The sequence below is a fragment of the Somniosus microcephalus genome, chromosome 19 (genome assembly GCF_052327205.1).
Source record: "Somniosus microcephalus isolate GS21.2 chromosome 19, FLI_Smic_1.0, whole genome shotgun sequence".
NCBI lineage: Eukaryota > Metazoa > Chordata > Chondrichthyes > Squaliformes > Somniosidae > Somniosus > Somniosus microcephalus.
In genome coordinates this window covers 55,344,086-55,364,582 of record NC_141005.1, presented here as the reverse complement: position 1 = coordinate 55,364,582, position 20,497 = coordinate 55,344,086, and the positions used below count along the sequence as shown (strand labels likewise).

Genomic DNA, 20,497 nt, shown 5'->3' with positions numbered 1-20,497 from the left:
GATCATAGGGTCAGCCACAAATGGCCAACCTACTCCACCACCTTACACGGTTAATGTTGAGACAGAGATACCCAGAACACCTACCTCCGATCTTGTAATACTGGAATCAGATGAACCTGACACTGTCCTTCAAGCCGAATCGACCTTGCCAGAAGCACCTACTACCCCGCCGGAAGTTACGACACCACCGAGGCGTTATCCGGACAGAGTCCGGAAACCTCCAGAGAGACTGAATCTGTGAACTGTCTTGCATAAAGTTGTATATATGTTATAATGTATGTTTAATGGGGAATCAGTATGTTGTAAGCTAAAAAGGGAGGATTGTAGTGTATGTACCCGTCTACCTTTAAGAGAACTATTGTATGTAACCGTCCACCTTTAAGAGAACTACTTTAGGTGTTGCACTACTTTGTTGGCTTCTGTATACTGTAATACCGACGGTGACCACACCGGTATATAAGTGCTGTGTCAGGAAGTATTGAGCAGATTCGCCCTGACCTTCGAATAGTAAAGTCTTGTTTTAAGTTACTCTTGGAGTCTGTGTATTAATTAACTAAACAACCCACAGACTTTACAACATGAGCTTCGCCAGCGCTCTGAGGTAGCGCCTCGCTCCTCGGCGTTAGTGCCTTAAGAGAGGTGTGTAGCGCTTGATTTAACGCTCCAATCACCTCCAGGGGCGATAGAGGCCAAGTTTGCAGTCGGAGGCGATAATTAGTGCCAGGCGCTAAACTTTGCACCCGACCAATAATTGCGCCACAAATGGGCCGATACCGAATTTCTCCCCCCTCTAGTCTACTCTTAATTCAAAGTCATTTAATTAAAATGATCTATTAATTCATTTTTTGATCACAAAGCCTCCTGCACCATTTTATTTAAATTATACGTAATTCAGCTGTCTGAATAATTTTAAGTCACTTTTGAGCAAAAATGGCCTCAAACTAACAATAGACTGCACTACATATACTTTATTCTTAATAAAATGCAGAGAACGTGTTATGCACTGTACATTATTTCTTTCTAACAAATCTCCAGTCGTGTTACTTACGGTAAGTCAGATGATACAACGGGATCATTATATTATGCACAATGGCCCTGAAATTACACCATGGGGTACTAGTAGCACTAACCAGTTTGTCTGAAATTCCTCTCTCCACTGTTTTACCAGAGGTGTTAACTTGTTCAAAACAAATGGGTTAATGGCCCCCCTGTAAATAGCAATGAGAGCAATTTCCAATGTTAGAATTTGTCTGCTGGTATCCCATACTGTGATTTCAGAACCATCGTATTATTGTGCTACCAAGGTCTCAATTGTATCTAAGCTGAACTGTCCCTTTAAGGCCAAAGTCTAACTGCTGTCAACCTCAGGATATCCTGAAGTCAATTAGAGATTAATTGCTGCTGACGAGGGAGCTTTGCAGATTACCAGCTGCTTATATGTTTCCTGCTCCAGGTCAGCATTAACTGACCGGCTTTCTTTCTCTTCTCATCCTTTTGATGCTTGGAAGTGTACGGTCAGAAGCACGACAGGCTCAAAGCTTTGATAGTTAGGGACACAACTACTAATTTACAAGAAGTTATATTTAAATAAAGACGGAAAGTAAAAGAAATCAGAGTGAATATTGACAGTGACCGTGTCAGCCAATGAGGCGGAGCAGAGCAAACAGAGTCTCCGAACTCGTGAGCGCAACTACAGCAGAGTCTCCCGAGTACAGCAGTGAGTGGAGGATAGTTACAGAATACAAATGATGTGCGTAAAATCAATCCCAGCCATTTACAGGCATGATCTATATTATGGTCAGGACTTATGGTGCCACTAGATGCAGCCACAAGAAATGCTTTGAAAGCTGTGGCGCTTCTTTGGTGCCTGGAGAGCCAGAATCCCGAGTGGCAACTGCAGTCGTACGAATCGAATGTGAAGCAGGCATCTGATGAACTCATGGAAAAGCAATCCGTGTAGTGCACAAGTTCATTATGCACGTTCACATATTGCAAAAGTCGCAATAAGCCGCAGTTAGTAGAAGCATGTTTGAATAAACTGTTAGGATATGAAAAGAACCCCCCACGGGGCCTGCTCAAGTGCATCAAGTTAAAGATTCACATACAACATAATGGAACTCAATCGTTATTTCTGCTTGCTTTTCACAATCACTGATCTCTGGCGCGGTGTAATAGTGACAGCCATTTTAAAGGCCCACTGCATTAAGCAACATGCTTTATTTCTTTTACCACTTAACTTGCGACACCCATTAACCTCAGCATTTCATAACCTACAGATTTCAACAGAGGAACCAACTACCAGACAATGAGAGGGAGAAATTCCAATTTTAATTGCCTGGCTTTTCCATAATTAACAACCTGATAATAAAATGAGACTTGCAAATACTTCATGTTTCACAACTGCATGTTCCTATGATTTGATTAATAGAAACACAGGCCACAGCAACCCATTTCAACTTGAGTCTGTAAAGTACCACACACCACCCTTATACTTCACCTCAATTAGTAAGGTAAAACAGTCTCCTGTTTCTTATTAAAAAGAATTTCATTCTTAGCCATCAAAGGATGAAGCTGCTTAGTCTGTGACAGGTTTGAGACCAGTTGGGCCGAATGGCCTGTTTCTGTGCTGTAGATTCGATGTAATTCAATGACGTAAGAAGAGAGCAGTGGACAGCCACTTCACGTTGTGTCAATGATGTTTCTGTCGCAGAAAACCAAAGTTAAAATTATTAGCAGCATGTAAAAGGATCATCAGATTACGGCAGGAAAACACAGCAGGCATTATGAATAGAACGTGCGATGCCACACACAGGGCGTGTAGGGATTGTTATGTGGCACATTACTTGTTTGCATGAGAAAAACAACTAAACCGTAAGTGGTGGAAAACATTTTTTCCCCATCCCCTTCCCTACTGAAGGTGTTGATTGGTGTTCAGTTCTACAAGTACGGCTGTGAGACTCCGATACCCTCACCCAGTGGGAGCGTTCAGGTGTGATCCTCGACAGTGAGTATAAGCAGGTTAGTTAAACACGGGGGGTGGGGGGTACTATAAATTTATAGACTTCATCTATAAATTGGGCTTGCAATGTCTCTCAATTTCTTCCAGAAATTTCACAGTGTTCTAGTGATACAAGGGCTGTCCAAGCTTTGTGGTTTCATGGGCCACAAAGGTGTGCACCATGTTTCCAAAAAGGTTTACCTCTGTGTTCCTGTTAATTTGCACATGTCTCAAGTTGCTGAATCTAACAGACTCTGGGTAATTTAAGATCTATTGATCAAACCTCCAGGGCCACATCAGTCAAACAGGTCAAATCGGCACATCAGAAATAGAAGCACCTGTGGGAATGAGTTGCCTGGGCTTTGAGGGCTTGATTGCAAGGCACTGGGAATCCATATGTAGCCCACAGGGTAATTTATACAGGTTAAGTGACGGTTTAACTGGCTGAGCAGAAACACTGAAGGTGCTTTTAAATTGACTGCTCAGTTGTGCATTAGTTTTAACAGTGTCTGAACTCTAAGTGGAATTTCACCTTCTTTATGTCGAATCCCTTCTTCGGGGACATCGTGAATTGGGAAAAATGCCCACTGCCCTCTAATTCCATTCATGCGGAATCGTGCTCCCTTAATTCATAGAAACATAGAAGATAGGAGCAGGAGTAGGCCATTCGGCCCTTCGAGCCTGCTCCGCCATTCAATGAGATCATGGCTGATCATCCAAATTCAGTACCCTGTCCCTGCCTTCTCCCCATATCCCTTGATCCCTTTAGCCTTAAGAAATATATCCAACTCCTTTTTGAATATATTTAATGAACTGGCCTCCACCGCCCTCTGTGGCAGAGAATTCCACAGGTTCACCACTCTCTGGGTGAAGAAATTCCTCCTCATTTCAGTCCTAAATGGCTTACCCCTTATCCTTAGACTATGACCCCTGGTTCTGGACTCCCCGGCCATCATAAACATCCTTCCTACAGCTAGTCTGTCCAGGCCTGACAGAATTTTATAGGTTTCGATGAGATCCCCTCTCAATCTTCTAAACTCCAGTGAGTATAAGCCCAATTGACACAATCTCTCCTCATACATCATTCCTGCCATCCCAGGTATCAGCCTGGTGAATCTTCGCTGCACTCCTTCCATGGCAAGAACGTCCTTCCTCAGGTAAGGCGACCAAAACTGCACACAATTCTCAAGGTGCGGTCTCACCAAGGCCCTGTACAACTGTAGCAAGACATCCTTGTTCCTGTACTTGACCCCTCTTGCTACGAAGGCCAACATACCATTTGCCTTCTTAACCGCCTGCTGCACCTGCATGCTTACCTTCAGCGACTGGTGCACAAGAACACCCAGGTCTCTCTGCACTTCCCCTTCTCCCAATCTATTGCCATTCAAATAATAATCTGCCTTCCTGTTTTTGCCACCAAAGTGGATAACCTCACATTTATCCACATTATAGTGCATTTGCCATGTTTCTGCCCAATCACCCAATCTGTCCAAATCGTACTGGTGTTTCTCGACATCCTCCTCACAGCTTACCCTCCCACCCAGCTTTGTGTCGTCTGCAAATTTGGAGATATTACATCCAATTCCCTCGTCCAGATCATTAATATATATTGTGAACAGCTGGGGTCCTAAGACCGATCCTTGCGGTACCCCACTAGTCACTGCCTGCCACTCGGAAAACGACCCGTTTATTCCAACTCTTTGCTTTCTGTCCGCCAACCAGTTCTCTATCCAAGTCAATACCTTGCCCCCAATCCCATGTGCCTTAATTTTGCACGCTAATCTCTTATGTGGGACCTTATTGAGAGCCTTCTGAAAGTCCAAATACACCACATCCACTGGTTCTCCCTTATCTATTTTACCAGTTACATCCTCAAAAAATTCCAGTAGTCAAGCATGATTTACCTTTTTTAATCCATGTTGACTTTGTCCGATCCTGTCACTGCTTACCGAGTGCTCTGCTATTACATCTTTTATAATAGATTCTAGCATTTTCCCCACTACCGATGTCAGGTTTACCGGTCTATAATTCCCTGCTTTTTCTCCACCACCTTTTTTGAATAGTGGGGTAACATTAGCTACCCTCCAATCCATGGGTACTGTTCCAGAGTCTATCGAGTTCTGGAAGATGACCAGCAACGCATCTACTATTTCTAGGGCCACTTCCTTAAGTACCCTGGGATGTGGATTATCAGGCCCTGGGGATTTATCGGCCTTCAGTCCCATCAATTTTCCGAACACCATTTCCCTACAAATTCTGATTTCTTTCAGTTCCACCCTTTCATCAGGCCCTATGTTCCCCGGCATCTCTGGGAGGTTATTTGTGTCCTCCTTTGTGAAGACAGAACCAAAGTATGAATTTAGTTGGTCTGCCATTTCTTTGTTTCCCATTATAAATTCCCCTGATTCTGACTGCAAGGGACCTACGCTTGACTTCACCAATCTTTTTCTCTTCCCATATCTATAAAAGCTTTTACAGTCAGTTTTTATGTTCCCTGAAAGCTTACTCTCATATTCTATTTTCCCTTTCTTAATTAATCCCTTTGTCCTCCTTTGTTGAATCCTAAACTGCTCCCAATCATCAGGATTATTGCTTTTTCTGGCCAATTTATATGTCCTCTCCTTGGATCTTATGCTATCCCTAATTTCCCTTGTTAGCCATGGTTGAGTCACCTTTTTTGTTTTATTTTTATGCCAAACTGGGATGAACAAATTCCAACACATTAAGGACGGAGGGAGCAGAAAGGATGTTTGGGAATGTGCATTTGGAGCTCAGAATGAACGGGAGGGGACGGTTAAGAGAATCAGTGATCATAACAGTATCCATAAAACAGAGAAACAAGAAAAGTTACAATGGAGAGAGATAGAAAGGGATGCAAACTGTGCAACACACAAAGTCTTTGTTACAGTTTAAGTTGATGCCCTAATTCTTAAATGAGATGCATTGAGAGCTGATTGCTATTACACAGTTTTGCAATATCATCTCTATTAGTTTACCATCTCTACTGGATGGAGCCTTCCATTGAATTGATGGAAGAGTCTATTACCATCTCTACTACTTGTGGTTTGATCCATGATCAGGTCATAATTATGAAACTATCACAATAACCTTCTTTGTGGGTGAAATCACATTGTACGAAATTAATAATAATGCTTGGGAAGAGCTCCTTTGCCTGGTATTATCGTGCAGGTGGGTCAGTTTAATGCATTCTTTAAAACAGCAGATAGAGGAATGTAATTTGTGTTTAATATTTATATTGCATACAGCGATTTCAATCCATTTACATTTGACAAAAAAAAAGCATAAAAATCTCCTGAACGGTTCCATGACGTCACTGTAGCAACAACTCTTTACACCCTCCTTCCGTGTGACTGTCACCTTATGGGCGGTGCACTCTGTATCCTCTTTGGTAAATCCAATTTCAGCTGTAGCCAGCTGTCATAGTCCTCTGCAGGCATTTGAACCACCTCGCCCCGCATAAACTGTGAATTAAATGGTACAAACATGATAGATGGGTTTCAGCACTAATCCAACAATACTGACACTAATCCTTCTGTACTGTACAGTTACACAAGGGGGTATAATTTCCTCTGATGGCTGGTCTGTTTGCACACAATAGCTCTGCATGCTAGTTTAATACAGTCAATAAGCTTTTTAAATAAAGCTGGTTAATTGTATTAAAATAGCGCACAAAGAAATTTTATGTGAAAGCCTAAGCATTGCACGCAGAGCAATTAACCCCCTATGCATTTAACCAGCAGCATCGTAATTCAATACAGGAATTCTATAAAACTCTTTTCATCTCTCTACTTTATTTATACTTGTATCTTATAGCATTAAATTAAGTGAGATGTCCATGGCTTTGTGGGTGCATGCTCTATTGGGTGTCGTACTGAAACATACACATTTCCTTGGTCTGTGCTGTTAGCTGATGTCAGTTGGGATCACGCAGCGGGCGGTCGAGGGGGTCTTTCGGCCTGATTGCCTGCCTCTCTTCCGTGGCTGTGTTCGCGCCCGGGTGGCCCTCGAGATGGAGCACGCGGTGTCTGCCGGCAAGCTCAAGGCCTTTCGAGACAGGTGGGCGCCGCGGGGACTGGAGTGCATCGTCACCCTGGCCGGGGTGATTATAATTTAAATTGATAAGTTTTAAATATTAATCTAGCATTTTTAAGCTTTTTTTTTACAGTCCACCTGTTCAGTCAGGAGAGCGGGAGGCTCCGCTCGGCAATGCAGAGAGCCCTGCAGATGGAGAAGAATGTCAACCAGAGTCTGCCGGATCTGCACAACCCTCCACTGGGAGCGCCAACCCTCATCTGTGTGAATTCCTGGAGACCCACTATCTGGATGAACAAGTGAAGACGACCAAGAAGCTTGTAGAGACTGTGACCCCTGCCTTGTAGGCATGAGGGCTTGTGACTTTGTACAAAGAGCTGAGACTTGAGCTCTGTAAATGTGATTTACTGTAAAATGTTCAATTTTAAAATAAAAAAAACAACAGGGATACTTCAATTAGCCTCAATATTCGATTGGCTAATGAGAGGGGGGGAAAAAAACCAAATTTAATGATCCAGTTTGCTATCCAGTGAGTCCGACTGGGAAATGTTCATGTCAGGTGAGAATAGGATTGGACTCAGCTGTGATGCTTCCCTGATTGAACAATTCACCAAACTCTCCGTGCCTGAGTTTAGTCATGAAGTATGGCCTGTGGTGTATGTAACTTGTTCCACCTTAAGAGAACTTAAACCTGTTCCACCTTAAGAGATGTACTACTTTCTCTGGCTGCTGTATACAGTAATACCGGTGGTGACCACACCGGTATATAAGTGCTGTGTAGTAATTTGCTGGGTAGTTCAGCCCTGACCTTCGACTAGTAAAGACCTGTTAAAGTTATTCTTGTGGTCTGTGTGCAGTGATTCATATTAACCATAACTGGAACACACAGACTTAACAGTGGCGACGAGTACGATCTTACCCTGCGGCAGAGATACATCCAAGGCAGTTTAACGGGCGTCGAGAAGAGGCATCCGCCCTCATCATCCTGCTGAGAAAAGACTCGGGTCTGAAGAGCAAAGGAAGAATCCTGACACGAAGCCTTCCATCAGCGACAGGCAGTGATCATCCCTTCTACCACGGTGATTGCAAGGATGCCTAAGCGTGGTAACATCAATGATTTCGATGCCGATGTTGAAGATTGGGCCACGTATGTAGAACGCATAGAAGTTTATTGTAAAGCAAATAAGATATCAGATGAGGATAAAGCACTAACCTTACTAAACTCAATGGGTGCGAAGACATACAGGCTATTGAAGCATCTTCTATCACCAGCTAAACCGGCGGATCAGACTTTCGCGAATATTGTTGCTGTCCTAAAGAATCATTTGAACCCCACACCGCTGATGTTAGCGGAACGATTTAAATTTTATGCTAGAACGCAACTGAAAGAGGAAAGCAACGCAGAGTATTTAATTGAACTGCGTAAGCTAGCGAAGTACTGTCAGTTTGGGGAAAGACTAACAGAGGCGCTGAGAGACAAATTCGTGTGTGGATTGTCGAAAGAAGGAACACAAAAGCGGCTGCTTGAAGAGAATGATCTTACACTTGATAAGGCTGTCACTATTGCAGCATCACACGAAGCTGCAGCGAGAGGCACTGCGGAAATGCAGCTGAAGTCATCGGTACTCAGCGCAGACCAAATGGCTTTGGGTACAGTGAAATGTTATCGTTGTGGAAAGACAACACACGATCAGAACCAATGCTGGTTTAAAAATCAGGAATGCAGAAAATGTGGCAAGCTTGGTCACATAGCTAAAGTATGCAGGTCAGGAAAGAAGACCAGCAACAAAAAGTCACCGCAGGAAAAGTGCAGAAAGGTACATAAGGTGGCTGAGAAGAGTTCGGATGAACAGAATTCGGATTCAGACTCCAACAGCAAGGAACTGGGTAGTCTAAGAATTCACAATGTGAGTAATGAAGCTGACCTACAAATTATCTGGGTCACACTTCAGATAGCAGGAGTCCAAGTGAAGATGGAATTGGACACTGGATCGGCATTGACGGTCATGAATAAGAAAGATTACAAAAGGTTATTCCAACATATTCCCCTACGGGATACGGAGATTGTATTGAAAACATACACGGGGCAAAGAGTATACCCCATCGGAAAGATAGAGGTAAAGGTGGTCCACAAGGGCAAAGAAAGCCGAGGAATGGACTTATATGTGCTACCTGAAGGAGGTCCACCACTACTGGGACGGGAGTGGATTAGAAAAATGAATATGGACTGGCATTCCTTAAAAGCACTAACGGTAGATGCCAGGGAAACAGATGTCAAACCTAAACGATTGTCCAGAATATTGGACGATGCTAAAGAGGTGTTCCAGCAGGGACTGGGAACACTGAGAGGAATTACGGCAAACATCAAGATTGAAGAACATGCACAACCAAAATTTTTCAAAGCCAGACCGGTACCCTATGCGATACGACCTGCTGTGGAAGCGGAGCTGGAAGCGCTAGAACGTTCAGGAGTACTGTCTAAGGTAGACTGGAGTGAGTGGGCTATGCCCATTGTTCCCGTGATGAAACGTCCTTCGAGCAACAAGCCGGGAGAACCAGGGAAGGTTCGCATCTGTGGAGATTTCAAGATCACTGTTAATCTGGTGCTTCACACGGTGCAGTATCCGCTTCCGCGGATTGAGGATATCTTCGCTTCATTGTCGGGCGGGAAACACTTCACCAAGATAGACCTGACGCAGGCGTACTTACAGATGGAAGTTGAGGAAGAGTCACGCCAGTACCTCACGATCAACACGCATAGAGGCTTGTACCGGTATAATAGACTGTTATTTGGAGTGGCATCGGCTCCAGCAATTTGGCAGAGGGCCATGGAGCAGGTATTACAGGGAATTCCAGGCACACAATGTTACCTGGACGATATTCTGATTACAGGAGATGGTGACGAGGAACACCTCGCAAATTTGGAACTGGTGCTCATCAGATTGAAAGAATATGGACTTCGAGTTAATCGGCAGAAATGTGAGTTCTTTCAGAAGCGGATCTCGTACTGTGGCCATGTCATTGACCAGGAGGGACTTCATAAGTCTCCTGACAAGATCGAAGCGGTTGTGAAGGCTCCCGCTCCGGTTAATGTATCTCAGTTGAGGTCGTTCCTAGGATTGATTAACTATTACCATAAGTTTCTGCCAAATTTATCCATGGTACTGCACCCGCTGAACGCTCTTTTGCAGAAGGGAGTACCATGGGAGTGGAGCGAGGACTGTAAGAAGGCCTTTCGCAAAAGCAAGGAATTGATAACCTCAGAGGAAGTGTTGGCTCACTTCAACCCAACACTGCCTATTCGTTTGGCTTGTGATGCTTCTCCATATGGTATTGGGGCAGTACTCTCACACAAGTTGCCAAATGGCACGGAGAGGCCAGTCGCGTTCGCATCCAGATCATTGACCTCCGCTGAGCGCAACTATGCTCAGATAGATAGGGAGGCTCTCAGCCTTGTGTGGGGAGTAAAGAAGTTTAATCATTACCTGCAGGGCCAAAAGTTTACGCTTCTGACAGACCATCAGCCGTTGGTATCCATTTTTAACCCTAAGAAGGGTGTGTCGGTGATGACAGCACAGAGACTCCAGAGATGGTCCCTTTTCCTAGGGGCACATCAATATCAGATAGAATTCAAAGGTACAAAGCAGCATGGTAATGCTGATGGGCTGTCGCGCCTGCCACTACCTGAAGAAGAGGAGACAACGAAGGTTGACCCTGTTGAGTTATTTCACTCAACCATCATCGAGTGTTTACCAGTCACCAATGCAAGTATTGAAAGAGAAACCAGGAACGACCCGACACTGTCCAGAGTCTACGAGGTGACAGTGAAGGGATGGCCAGCACATGGTGATTCTCTGTTACCGGCATTCTCGGCAAGACGAGACTAGCTGTCCGTCTGTCAAGGATCATTGATGTATGGAACGAGAGTGATTATTCCTCCTAAGTTAAGGGAAAGAGTTCTAAAGGAACTGCATGAAGGTCATCTGGGGGGAGTCAAGATGAAAAGCCTTGCTGGGGCTTATGTGTGGTGGCCGGGTATCGACCAACAGATAGAGGAGCTGACGAAAAGCTGCTCAGGGTGCCAAAAAGTGCAAAATGCACCTCCGATTGCACCGCTGCATCCATGGGAATGGCCTTCAGCCCCATGGCAACACGTACATATTGACTTTGCTGGTCCATTCATGGACTCCATGTTTCTAATTGCGGTGGACGCACATTCTAAATGGCCAGAAGTGATCAAGATGACTACCACTACTTCAGAAAAGACAATTGCGGTGTTAAGAACGATATTCGCAAGGAACGGATTGCCAGAACAAATATGTTCCGACAACGGACCACAGTTCGTGTCAGAAGAATTCCAAAAATTCTTAAAGAAGAATGGGGTGAAACATTATACCTCTGCCCCATATTATCCGGCTACAAATGGGTTGGCCGAGAGATTTGTACAAACATTCAAAAAGGCAATAAAGGCCATGAGCGAAGATCAGATTCCACTACAACATAAGGTGGACAAGTTTCTACTGGCATATCGAAACGCCGCTCATGCAGTGACAAACCAAAGTCCTGCCATGATGTTTTATAACAGGAGGTTGCGGTCCAGGTTGGACTTGTTAAAACCAAATGTGCGGAGGGAAGTTGAAAACAAACAGTTCCAGCATATAAATAACAAGACCACTCGGAGTTTCGAGGTAGGACAACCAGTGTTGGCCAGGGACTATGGAAACGAGAAATGGCAATCCGGAACAATTCAGGCCAGACAAGGACCCCTGATGTACACGGTAGATGTTGGTAAAAATGTAATACGGCGTCATGCTGACCAACTGGTAGAATCGAGAACAAGGGTCGAACCCATGGTTACGACAGAGACAACCGTGGAAGAAGTTAGTGAACCTGAAGCATCTACCTCGGCAGTAAATGTACCTGATGATGATGTCCAAGACATAAGAGACCAACTAGAGGAGTCACCTCAGCAACAAGAATAAGAGACCCCTGAAAGGCGTTATCCAACTCTAATCAGGAGGCCTCCTGAGAGACTGAACCTTTGAACTGTTTCTACATGAAGTTGTATATGTATATAATGTTATTATGTTATGTTAAATGGGGATATAACTGTTAAGCTAAAAAGGGAGGATTGTGGTGTATGTAACTTGTTCCACCTTAAGAGAACTTAAACCTGTTCCACCTTAAGAGATGTACTACTTTCTCTGGCTGCTGTATACGGTAATACCGATGGTGACCACACCGGTATATAAGTGCTGTGTAGTAATTTGCTGGGTAGTTCAGCCCTGACCTTCGACTAGTAAAGACCTGTTAAAGTTATTCTTGTAGTCTGTGTGCAGTGATTCATATTAACCATAACTGGAACACACAGACTTAACATGGCCCAGCTGGATCAATCAGTGCCGGGGGGGTGGAGATAGAGAAAGAAAATTGTATAATTTAAAAAACATAAATTAAATATAGGCCATATTATTAGACACAAGATGAATTCCAGAGGTGAGATGAGATTGCCTTGACATCAAGGCACCACTTGACCGAGTGTAGCATCAAGGAGCCTGAGGAAAACTTAATTCAATGGGGATCAGGGGGAAAACTCTCCAGTGGCTAGAGTCACATCTGGCATATAGGAAGATGGTTGTGGTTGTTGGGTGTAAATTATCTCAGCCCCAGGACATAGCTGCAAAAGTTCCTCAGGGTAGCATCCTAGGCCCAACATCTTCAGCTGCATCATTAATTACCTTTTCACCATCATAAGACCAGATGCTCAGTCTTCAACTCCATTTACAATTCCTCAGATAAAGAAGCTGGCCATGCCTGCATGCAGCAAGATCTGGGCTTGGGCTGATAACTAACAAGTAACATTTGCATCACACAAGTGGCAGGCAATGACAATCTCCAACAAGAGAAAGCCTAACCATCTTCCCTTGACATTCAATGGCATTCCCATCGCCAAGTCATAGAGTCACAGAATCATAACGGCACAGAAGGAGGCCATTCGGTCCATTGAGTCTGTGGAGCGATCTAGTCAGTCCCATTCGCCCGCTCTATCCCCGTAGCCCTGCAAGTTTATTTCCCTCAAGTGCCTATCCAGTCTCCCCTTGAAATCATTGAGTGAAACATAGAAACATAGAAGATAGGAGCAGGCCATTCGGCCCTTCGAGCCTGCTCCGCCATTCAATGAGATCATGGCTGATCATCCAAATTCAGTACCCTGTCCCTGCCTTCTCCCCATATCCCTTGATGCCTTTAGTCTCCACTTCTGTCAGCAGCGAGTTCCAGGTCCGCACCACTCGCTGCGTAAAAAGGTTTTTCCTCACGTCCCCACTGTATCTCTTGCCCAAAACCATAAATCTGTGTCCCCTAGTCCTTGTACCATCAACTAGTGGGAACAGCCTTTCCCCGTCTAGCCTATCCAAACCCGTCATAATCTTGTACAGCTCTATCAAATCACCCTTCAACCTCCTTTGCTCTAATGAAATCAAATCCAGCTTCTCCAACCTGTCCTTGTAGCGAAGATCCCCCATCCCCGGAACCATTCTGGTAAATCTCCTCTGCACCCTCTCAAGGGCCTTCACATCCTTCCTAAAGTGTGGTGACCAGAACTGGACGCAATACTCCAGTTGTGGCCTAACCAGCGCTTTATAAAGGTTCAGCATAACTTCTCTACTTTTGTACTCAATACCTCTACTTATGAAGCCCAAGATCCCATATGCTTTGCTAACCACTCTCTCAATCATACCCCTTGATCTCTTTAGCCTTCTTGAATATATTTAATGAATTGGCCTCTACTGCCTTCTGTGGTAGAGAATTCCACAGGTTCACTACTCTCTGGGTGAAGAAATTCCTCCTCATTTCTGTCCTAAATGGCTTACCCCTTATCCTTAGACTGTGACCTCTGGTTCTGGACTCCCCGACCATCGGGAATATCCTTCCTGCATCTAGTCTGTCCAGTCCTGTCAGAATTTTATAAGTTTCAATGAGATCCCCTCTCATTCTTCTAAACTCCAGCGAGTATAAGCCCAATCGACCCAATCTCTCCTCATACGTCATTCCTGCCATCCCAGGTATCAGCCTGGTGAATCTTCGCTGAACTCCTTCCATGGCAAGAACATCCTTCCTCAGATAAGGTGACCAAAACTGCACACAAGACTCAAGATGTGGTCTCACCAAGGCCCTGTACAACTGCAGCAAGACATCCTTGTTCCTGTACTCAAACCCTCTCGCTACGAAGGCCAACATACCATTTGCCTTCTTAGCCGCCTGCTGCACCTGCATGCTTACCTTCAGCGATTGGTGCACAAGGACACCCAGGTCTCGTTGCACTTCCCCTTCTTCCAATCTATTGCCATTCAGATAATAATCTGCCTTCCTGTTTTTGCCACCAAAGTGGATAACCTCACATTTATCCACATTATATTGCATCTGCCATGCTTCTGCCCAATCGCCCAACCTGTCCAAATCATCCTGGAGTTTCTCGGCATCCTCCTCACAGCACACATGCCCACCCAGCTTTGTGTCGTCTGCAAACTTGGAGATATTACATCTAGTTCCCTTGTCTAGATCATTAATATATATTGTGAATAGCTGGGGTCCAAGGACCGATCCCTGCGGTACCCCACTAGACACTGCCTGCCACTCGGAAAAAGACCCGTTTATTCCAACTCTTTGCTTTCTGTCTGCCAACCAGTTCTCCATCCCTGCAGTACCCCACTAGACACTGCCTGCCACTCGGAAAAAGACCCGTTTATTCCAACTCTTTGCTTTCTGTCTGCCAACCAGTTCTCCATCCAAGTCAATACCTTGCCCCCAATCCCATGTGCCTTAACTTTACACGCTAATCTCTTATGCTGGACCTTATCAAAAGCCTTCTGAAAGTCCAAATACACCACATCCACTAGTTCTCCCTTATCTATTTTACCAGTTACATCCTCAAAAAATTCCAGTAGATTAGTCAAGCACGATTTACCTTTTGTAAATCCATGTTGACTTTGTCCGATCCTGTCACTGTTTTCCAAGTGCTCTGCCATTACATCTTTTATAATGGACTCTAGCATTTTCCCCACTACTGATGTCAGGCTTACCGGTCTGTAACTCCCCGTTTTCTCTCTACCACCTTTTTTGAATAGTGGGGTAACATTAGCTACCCTCCAATCCATGGGTACTGTTCCAGATTCCATCAAATGTTGCAAGATGATCAGCAATGCATCTACTATTTCTAGGGCCACTTCCTTAAGTACCCTAGGATGTAGATTATCAGGCCCTGGGGATTCCTGCTGCAGTCGATTGGTATCGTCCGCACTGTTTGCCACACACCCAAGTTTGGTGTCATCGGCAAATTTAGAAATTCTACTCTGCATTCCAATATCCAAGTCATTTATATATATCACAAAAAGCAGTGTCCCCAGCACTGACCCTTGGGGAGCACCACTATTTACCATCCTCCAGTCTGGAAAACAGCCATTTACCACAACTCGCTGTTTTCTATCCTTAAGCCAATTCCTTATCAAAGCTGCCACTAGTACATCCTGTCTATCAATTTTCACCCCTTCCACTGCTTCTACCTTTTCCACTTCTACCAATATTTTGTCCGCATCCACCTCCTTAGTAAACACTGATACAAAGTACTCATTAAGAATTCTAGCCTTGCCCTGTGTTTCTAAGCATAGAACACCTTCTTTGTCCCTAATAGGCCCCACCCGCCTCTTACTACCCGCTTACTGTTTACATGGCAGCAGAAAATGTTTGGGTTACCTTTTATGTTAACCGCCATTCCACTCTCATATTCTCTCTTTGCCAATCTTATTTTCATCTTCACTTTCCCCCTCAACTTTTTGGCCCAGAAATTCAGGTCTCCACGGGTGAGTACGCATGGGGTACTCACCCGTAAGCCCAATGGAAGTGCCGGTTTCGTGCATGCACTTCCGTTCCCCTGAAAGAAGGGGTTAAGGTAAGTCTCCAGAAGTTAGACATGTAAAAAGCAGTCGCAAGGCCTGCTTTTAACAAGGAAAGTGGTGAATTAATTAAAATTAAAACATTTTTTCCACAGGTTTATTATTTTTAAATACTTTAAAGAAAGGTAAGTTTATTTTTAGCCCTGTTAGAAAATGTATTTAATTTTTTCAAAAATTTAAATTATTGTTTAAAATTGTTATTTCATGTAATTTATAGTTTATTTTAAAAATGTGATGTTTTAAAAAAAAATTATTTGAGGTTTTAGTGATGTTTTGGGGCTTATAGTATTTATAGGTTTGACAGCTCTTCCTGTCAAACTAATGAATGAAGCATTCCCTGCTACCATTGGCTCTCCATGGCCCACGTGATCCCAGAGGACGCATCGAACTAACTGCACCCCTGGGATACGCAAGCACTGTGCGCCGGCAGTTGGAGGAGACCCAGGATTGCAATTCCACGGGGGCTCACAGCTCAACAGCCGGCGCGCAAGGTAAGTGCAGGTCGGAGGCTTGCACCCGCGGGAAGCCTCCGACCCGAATTTCTGGGCCATTGTATTTGGTCTGGTTCTCCCTTGAAGAATTCACCTGACATGTATCATACACCCTCTCCCACCATTAACATCATGCAGGTCAGTACTGACCAGAAGCTTAACTGAACCAGCCACATAAATGCAGTGGCTACTAGAGCAGGTCAAAAGCTAGGTACTCTAATAAGTGGCTCAACTCTCAACCCCTAAAAGCCTCTCCATCATCGCTAAGGCACAGGATAGAAATGCAATAGAATACTCGCCACTCACCTGGACCGATGCAGCTCCAACAACATTTAAGAAGCTTGACACAATCCAGGACAAATCAGTTTCCATAACTGACACCCTTGGCATTGTACGCCATATCCACGACCAGCACACTGTGATTGTAATATGTACAATCTTCAGGATGGACTGCAACAACTCACCGAGCTTGCTTCAATAATACCTCTTAGTCTGTGACGTCTATCACAAAGGACAAAAGCAGCAAGAACACCATCACCTCCAAGTTGCACAATAATCTGACCTGGACATATATCACTGCCCCTTCATCATCACTGGGTCAAAATCCTGGAATCCCCCACCTAGCACCATCACCACAATGACAGCAGCAGGCCAAGAAGGAGGCTCAACACCACCTTCTCTGGGCACACGGGATTGGCAATAAATGCAGCCTTGCCAGTGTTACCTCCATCGCAAGAACAAATATAAAGGTGTATTCCAGAAGAGTCCCTCTCAGGAAAAACTCATGTCCTCAACAGTAAGATAATCCCCATGACGTATGGCTCACTGTCCTTTTCACTGAATATTTTTCTTATAGGTATGATACTTGCCTGTTATTCTTTCCACCAATTAGATAGGTGTGTCCTCACCTCAATAGCTGCACTAACATCTGGAGAGCAGAGCTCCCAATTTCGCAGTCCACTAAGCACCTTGAGGAATTGATGTGGCCAAACTCTGAAACTCTGCCGTTCTCCAAACTTTGCCAGTCTTCTCAGTGCTCGGTTGATCTTCCGATTTTCTTTTACTGCCTCAGGAATTCTGGACAACAGGCTGGAAAACCTGAAAAATAATGAAAGACACCAGCTTTCTGTGACCCATCAGTAACAACACTGAGTGCTCCTGCTCAGGCGAGCTGTTAACTCTAATTGTCCCCTCCAATTTTCTCTCCTCTACTGCTGATGGTGCTAACTCTTGCTAGGGTATGTTTCCACAAGTGTCATCTGCATTATTTAATGGCCATTCTTCACAGGAGTCTGAAGGGCGAATAGTAGCAGAATGTTCAACCATGAGTCAAGATGGCAACCGAGACGGTCCAGTGCTAGCACGCTCTCCCTGCTTTGGGCGGCCCGCTCTCGCCGCTCGCTCCCGCAACCGGAGCGAGGTGTTCGGCGAGTCAGGCGGAGGCAGCGCAGTGCATCGGGACGCAGCAGCAGCCACGTCGACCCGCTAGAGCACGTCGGCCGGCTGCTCCTCAGCGGGGAAGCATTCTGACTGGGAGGAGGGGAGTCGAGCATGGCGGCCAGAGGCCGGGCCGGAAGCGGGAGAAGCAGGCCCAGGCTGTCGGACCGTGGGGCCGGCGATGGTGAGGTGGAGGCCGTGGCGACCGGAGGATGTGTTCGGCGAGTCGGGTGGAGGCAGCGCAGCACATCGAGCAGCAGCAGCAGCCATGACAACTCGCAGTCCGACTGGGAGGAGGGGAGCCGGGAATGGTGGCCAGAGGGTGAGCGGGAGAAGCAGGCCACCACACGTGGAGCCGAGCCGGCAACAGTGAGGAGGAGGCCACGATGACGAGGAGGACGGAGCAGCTGAGGGACATCGTGCTCCCACTGCCACTGGATGCCAAAGAATTGACTTTCTGAACACGGCGCTGTAAAAATAGCTGACGTGTCCCTACGGGGAGTAAGCATTCCATTGTACCAGTACATATGGCAAATAAAATTGAATTGAATTGAGAAGTCATCATAGCTGAGCTTGATACCATAATCAGCGCACACTCACAATGACAGGGCGCCGTCTGCAGTACAGGACCTTGCCTGCAGTGCAGGACCTTCCCTGTCACGCAGGACCTTGTACCGCGACAGGGCACTCGCTGTAGTGTCAATAATAATTAATAAATAGAGGTTTCCCCTCTGCTTTGCCAGGAGGTACCGAGGTCAATTGTATCACTCCAGCTGCCACCCAGCTGAGAGCAGCTACCTCAGCACAGACCAGGGGTCAAGCCTGGGGTTCTCCTGGTCTGTATGGCTCACTTCCTCATTGGCCAGCACACTTAACAACTAAGCCATTGGGGGAGCTAGGAAAAAAAATCCACTCATTAATAAAATCTGGTTTACCTCATCCATTTCTTTCTTCTTACTCCCCCTGTCCCATTTTTCCCACTTACTTTTCTTCCCCACAGTATTACTGCATTAGAAGGAAAGGCGATAATGTAGAGGACATCTGACACTCACCAGGTCTCTGCACTCCTTTGGACTTTATCTTCTCTGGACTCCTGAAGCGATCTCTGCATATCCTCACTGTACGTATAAAAGCTGATTATATTGTCTAGGGCACGGAATTTGCACTTGCTGGTCTCCCAGCGTTTCCTAAAATTCCCAATAGGACATTTAGTCAGGAATGAGCTAAACATTTTCACCCTTCACCCCAACCCACTAGAGCACCTACTACTTCCCAGCTGGAAGTAGGGGCAGGTAGCCTCTTCCCATGCTTGTCCCAGTAGTATTTTTCAAATGCCCAGTAGGAGGTGCAAGGAAGCAGGCAAGAATTTTTGGGTTTTGCATCTCTACACTTTGGGAGATGCCTAGGTTCCACGCAGCAGCTTCCCATTGCCTTGATTTGGAACTGAGTGCAGAATTATGAGTGCAGACCCAGATTATGCCCTCCAAGGACCACTGGTACATATACAGTTGCCACCTTTTGCCAGTCCAAAACCGGATGGGGTAGAATTGGAGTGGGGCAAGGGATGGGATCATATCTGGCTCGCTGAAAACCTTCATAGATATTCGTATGTCTACATCATAAAATAAACTAGTAGATGGAGAAAAAAAATAGGCTTTTGGATGCAAGTTTATATTTTAGAAATTTCAAGCAGCCCATTTAAAACCCAAACTGTTGCTCCAAAACTGATGGAGGCAACCCAAAGGGTTGGTGGGGGTCTGGGACTCACTACCTGAAAGGGTGGTAGAGGCAGAAACCCTCATCGGATTTAAAAAGTACTTGGAAGTGCACTTGGAGGGCTGGATTTTGTCAGCCCCGAAAGGCGGGTATGGAGGCAGGACAGCCGGTAGAGTTGCAGAAAGTGGAGGCGGATGGCAAACCTGCCCCCATCCCGCCTCCGTGCTCTTTTGCCAGGAGGTGGGAAGATGTCCTGCTTTGGGTTCCGTCTCCTCGAGGCGGGAAAGGAATTACATCCTTTTAACTGCCTGTTAACAGGTAGTTAACAGGCAGAAAAAAGGATTAGTGCCATTTTACCTTTTCAGGTGAAGGCTTCCCGACCTCGGAGAACCCCGCCGGGTTGGAGGAGTCGAGGAGGAGGTCAGAGGGGCCTGAAAGTGAGATGTAGAGGTGAGTGATGGGTGCAAGTGTGGAGTGGTAAGTATGTGAGATGAGTTTTAAGTGTTATAAAATGTTCACTTACTTTTGTTTCTGCCTACAGCCTTCAGCCATGGTGGTTCCGGAGTCCCGACATCTTCGTTGTAGATTTCACAGACTGGCTGTTGGATCCTCCGAACCAACAGTCACCTGCTTTCTACAAAGTTGAAAGGTTTGATGAGTCCTGAACACAAGGTCTCATTAAACTACACAGAATGTCAGTGTTTGACAGCTTCACAGAGCTGTCAAATGCTGACATTTCTTCTTTCAAGAAGTCTTGACAGATGGCACGTCAGACGTTGATGTGCTCCGTCAATGACTTCCCCCTAATTGGCCTGCTGAGCCCGCAGGGCGGGATTAACAAAGTCAATCAG

General features: G+C 45.4%; 1 protein-coding gene across 1 annotated transcript in view; it reads right to left on the bottom strand.

The window, feature by feature from the left end:
• Positions 1–1,603: 1,603 nt before the first annotated feature.
• Positions 1,604–20,497, bottom strand: part of LOC147104449 (coiled-coil domain-containing protein 60-like) — a 121,008-nt gene continuing 102,114 nt past the window's right edge. Inside the window, exons 12-14 of the mRNA XM_085962185.1 lie at positions 18,983–19,168; positions 17,402–17,591; positions 1,604–6,480 (exon numbers count right to left, since the gene is read on the bottom strand). Coding sequence (XP_085818311.1) covers positions 6,373–6,480; positions 17,402–17,591; positions 18,983–19,168 — 484 coding nt within the window. The 3' untranslated portion in view covers positions 1,604–6,372. The remainder of the gene's footprint in view (positions 6,481–17,401; positions 17,592–18,982; positions 19,169–20,497) is intronic.